Below are 5106 nucleotides of genomic sequence, written 5' to 3'. Positions count from 1 at the left end.
CCTGGAGGGCAGCAAGGCTTAAGTGGAACAGTCTCCTTTAACACACATGCAAATGCCCATGAGCTGAAAGTGAGAGGTGGAGGGAGGAGGGGAAGGTATAGGAGAGAGAAGATAAAACTATGCTTAAGATGCACTTAGCTGCAATTTCTATGTTAGGCTTCACCTGGGTGCTCTACCTCCAACAAAATATCAACAATTACAGTTTGCTCAGTTGAAAACGTCCAGTTTTGTTTTAAAAGGCGGAATTTCAGAACGGATGTCAATGGCTCTGTTTGGGTGATTGGTGGGGAGGGGGAGAACAGGGGATGGAATTCCGAAGAGAGCATTCATTTGTGACTGGGGCACCCTTTGTTTAAAGCCTGATGCACTTAGCCATGCACCAATGGCACTCCATGGTGCAAAGCCTTCTTCCACATGTAATAGGTGGAACGTGGAGTGAGAGGGAAAAAATACCTAAACTCTTTGAACGTGGGGAAGGACTTCTCCTCGAAGCGTTGCTGCAGGAACAGTTTGGCTTTGGCCTTGAAGTTGGCCAGAGCCACCACATCCATGACAAACATTGCCCCGTCAGTAGCAGCCTTGTTGGGGAGTTGGTATCTGGGAAGTGGGGTATCAAAGGAGGTCATTGTTGGGCCTCTCGGACCCTTTGGGCTCTCCTCAAAGGAAAGCATATTCTGACCGCTCATCATATTACCCTTCACATCATTCTCCATCTCTGTGTTTTTGTTATCCAGAATCTCAGGCCTTTCCACCGCTACATTTGGAGTAATTTTGTCCTTCCTGTTTCGCCTGAGGCTGTTGCGCCAGAGCCAATAGAAACAGGTTGACAGGGAGGGGTACTTGACTTTGAACTTGGACAGTGGCCATTGTGGCACTTTCTGGACACGTGCCTTGGCTGCATTTCGGAGGTTCTTCTTTCGGAGGTAAACTAGCCTATAACCTTTGTGATTGCGCCTACAAATCTTCACCTTGGGGACCACAGCATGGCTCACCATCCCAATGGGGGACAATCCGATACTAGGACTTTGGCTCTTGTCAGCGTCTGAGCTGTCTTCACTGCTCCCGGTAGCAGTTTTGTAGCCACGGTTGAACAGCATGGCTTCCCTCCTCCAGTTGTAGTATGTCGACCTGGAGATTCCGGGGAAACTTCTTTTGAAAATCCTGAAGGGGAAGGAGGTATTCATAGCGATGCAGTTCTGCAGACACTTCTTGGCCTCCTGCATGAGGGCCAGGTTCTGGGCCCGTTCTCCTTCCAGCTTGTCACAGTTCAGGCCAAACAGGCTGGCCACACTGTCATGGTGGTCTGGCTCGCTCTGCTTCCCCTCTGGGGAGGACCAGGACTCCTGCTCAGTGCTCTCTCCTGGACTGACCTCTCCGGTCGAGGATGTGGAGAAGCTACCACCAGACGACATGAGTTCATGCTTCCAGGCATAGTAGGTTGACCTGGAGATCTCAGGGAAGAACTCCTTAAACTGGTGGAGAGGGACGAGCTTACCCTCCAGGTAGCAGGCTTGCAGGAAGTGTTTGGCCTCGTACCTGGCTGCAGATTTCTTCCTGTGCTCCTGGGTCTGCCTCCTCCAGCGGTAGAAGGTGCTCTTGGTGATGTTGTACTTGTCCTTCAGGCTAGAGTAGGAGAGCCGCGAGTCCTGGTTCAGCAGCTCCAGGGTCTTTAGGGGAAGGACCCTCTGTTCACTGTTGGGGCTGCCCATCTGGAGGTCACTCGTCTGGACAAATGGCACAAAATGGCGTGGCTTGAAGACCGATCCAGACTCCAGCTCACCGGACCACATGATGTGCAGGTTCACTGGGTCAGCATCCTTGGGCCAGGTCCTGGGGCGGATGAGGCGGTTGAAGTATGGTCGGATTTTGAGGTTGTACATGGGGTAGACGGAGTAGATGTTGCGCTGGAGGACCGAAGAGAGAGCGTACACATGCCACATGTTGGCGTAGGAGCCTGTGAAGCAGGAGGCTTTGACGTCCGCGTCAAAGATGGCCTCTAGGACAGTGAGAGGCAGGTTGAGCATGTCCTCAGACTCCTCTGCACAGAGACTGAAACGAGCTGCCTGAAGCATCACCTTAGAGTCTATCATCCCACACAGGTAGTACCTCTTCCACAGTAACATCTCCACTACAGTCCTTACCTATACAGATGGGAAACATGATAGTACAATTCTAATTACAAAAACATTCAATACAATGGCATAGCAAATTAATTTCATGATAAAATACAGAATTGTTTATTTTGTAGCTGGGAAAATTATCTAAACATCCCCAAAAAGAAAGAAAGAAATAACATGATGATGATTCTAAAGCCATGAAGATACAATTACAAAACCCTACACACATCTCAAAAACATTTTACTAGAAATGCCACCCATCCCTGCTCACCTGCAGCTCCAGGCTAAGACTTGTAGTGCCTACTAAGAGCATGCTAGCTGCATCAAACAGCAGGTTGCCCTCGCCTTTACAGAGCAGGGGCAGCAGACCTCTAGGGGCATCTGTTGGGTACAGGCCATGGGCCACAGTGTCTATGCCTGCCCAGTCAGGGAACTCCTGGCAGGGGGTGGTGGGGAGCAGGAAGGGGGCCAGGACCTGGTCCACCTCCAGGGCCACTCGCATGAGGGCATCCAGTCCAGAGCTCTCAGTGGCATCCTGCAGCTCCCCAAGGACAGACAGTACCACTTCGTTCCTCTGAATCATACCTGCAACACAAACATATGCAGATGGTTTAGTTTGGTTTAGGGTTAAGTTTGTGCTTATGAAAACAGTCTAAAGTGGCTTCATCTTTTCTTTGTTTCCTTGTTTTGGTCAGATCTGAAAACATAAGAGAAGGCATACCTAGGACATGCTCACCTGTCTAGTTCCTTTAGGTCAGTTGTGTTTTCAAGAAAATAATCACATGAAATAGAATTTTGAAAATTAAAATACAAATGCAATCTCAATAGGTCCTACATTATTTGTAAAACAATTAGCGGCTGCTACCTCATACGAAAGTGTAGCCTATTCATTCCCCATCTCTACTGCTTATTTTCCCTTGAAATGAAACCAACACATTCTGAAGTACCAATACAATCATTAAACTAGAGTAATTTAATAAGGAGTAGTCTACGTTTTTACGCTTTTCGACAGTTGTTCTAAATATAACAAAAAATCGCCCACTATTACGATACTTGAAATCGAATATATTGAGTATGATTATAAGTAAGAAACGACACCAAAATGCGTGTTTGCTTATCAACAAACTGTTGCATGCGGACATTGCTGTTTCCCCAAATATTTGTATGCACGTAGGCCTATTACTTTCGCAGATAAATTAATAATTGCATTCCTTACCTGATGTTAGGTAATACGTTTCCGAGAGGACGTCACTGTTGTGTGGCAAAGCGCACGGCATGGAATATGAGCTTTTGGTATGGCTTCTCGAGTTAGTCCATTGTGCGCGCTTACAATGTGCTTTGCATTCCTGTACCCCTGTGGACGAGCTGGGTCCAAATCGAACAGTTGGGAGATTTGGGAGTGATAAGCAGTACCTCCCTTCAGGAAATCGTCAATCGCCAACTTGTTTTTTGTCTCTATCTTGAGAAAACACCTCCCCTTACGCAGGGCCAGGGTCAATTTCAATGTGAAGTGTTAACAAAAGCCATGGTGTCAAGGGCCATCGCTAAAGCAACCTTCAGTGGAAGTATCGGTGCTTTGACTTTACCAAGCTACCTGAAACAGTATGTTGGTTACTGTAGTTGTTTTAGTTAATTTCCAGTTGTGAATTCAAGTGTATTAGTAGCCTAAACTGGCAACTGCGTTCCAATGGCATGTGTGGTTATAAACATAATTAGTTTATGCATGAGTTATTTAACTTGTATCACAACAGCACAATCTATGAGGAGCATAACCCCCCTACTTTAGGCCCACACAGTTAATATTTTACATAATGCATAATCATTTTCAAATCACTCATATGTAATTCTATTCTGCTACTGCCTAACTTCTTATATCCTATTTAATTTTGTTGTTTTTGACCATAGGCCTACTAATGATGCACCAACATCATGACCCAAGACAACAAGTCAAAAATTGTGTCATTTTTGTAGCCTATTGTTCATCAGAGAGCAGTTACTGTGCTATCTCTCTCTCTCTGTGTGCCGCACTGAGTTTTGTGGATTGGGGAGTGGAGATGTGCAGACAGGGCGTGGAGGTGATGTTTAAGCGAAGGGAAAGGAACTGCTTTGTTGCAGATCAGCCTGGTTCTCTAGCGTATCATTTCTAACACCTCTCTCCTCTACCTTTTGCAGGGCTTTCGTAATCAAAGCCTTTTGTTCCACACATGCACAACTGTTCTGATCAACCCTCCAGCCCCATCCCAGACTCCAACCCTACACACACACACACACACACACACACACACACACACACACACACACACACACACACACACACACACACACACACACACACACACACACACACACACACACACCTCCCCCAAAGACCATAGCATTTGTCTCCCCTGTCCACTCCAGGGTACTGGCAGACGTGATGGTGCCTGGGTTCTGTGGGGTTCAAGGGTTTGACTTAAAGCTTATCAGCTTCATTGAGGGAGACAGAGAGATTACACAGAAGGGGTGGGAATGTGGAGAGTAAGTTAGTTAAACGACACTGAAATGCACATATTGTTGTTCTAGTTGTGTTATGTGAGCAATTATGTATGGTATCCATAGTCATGTCACAGTAAGAGTAAGAGAGGGTGCAAGATGGTGGCCTTTGCATTACAGCTGGAGCTATTCATTTGGATGTGAGATGTAGGCAAGTGACTGCACATCTCATATCCCCCCCTCTCCCCTCTCTCTCTCTTACTCACACACACTCAGCCTTTTCTGCCTTTTGTGTTTCTCAAAAGCATTTAGTCTTTGCTTATGTAATATGCACAGTTTATGTTCCACTTTTGAGTTGGTTGGCATCTGATACTTGAAATCTGTCTGGGTGGTCTGTGTAATACTCAAAATAAGACATCAAAATAAACCATTTGAAACCATTTGATCAGCCAATGGTATGAAGGCAAAGGGAAGGATGAATATGGACCATTTCTTTATAGATAACATGACTATACTC

At 46.2% G+C, this 5106-nt stretch overlaps 1 protein-coding gene across 1 annotated transcript; it reads right to left on the bottom strand.

The window, feature by feature from the left end:
• Nucleotides 1–368: 368 nt before the first annotated feature.
• vrtn (vertebrae development associated) lies at nucleotides 369–2700 on the bottom strand (the record flags this gene model as incomplete). The annotated part of the gene is made up of 2 exons (XM_080524490.1): nucleotides 369–2141; nucleotides 2389–2700. The coding sequence occupies 2 exons, from the start codon at nucleotides 2698–2700 to the stop codon at nucleotides 369–371; spliced, it is 2085 nt and encodes a 694-aa protein (XP_080380616.1).
• Between the last annotated feature and the right edge of the window lie 2406 nt (nucleotides 2701–5106).

Source organism: Nansenia antarctica, assembly GCF_963989245.1.
Source record: "Nansenia antarctica genome assembly, chromosome: 1".
NCBI lineage: Eukaryota > Metazoa > Chordata > Actinopteri > Argentiniformes > Microstomatidae > Nansenia > Nansenia antarctica.
The sequence above is the reverse complement of the archived record's forward strand: the minus strand, read 5'-3'. Positions and strand labels throughout refer to the sequence as shown.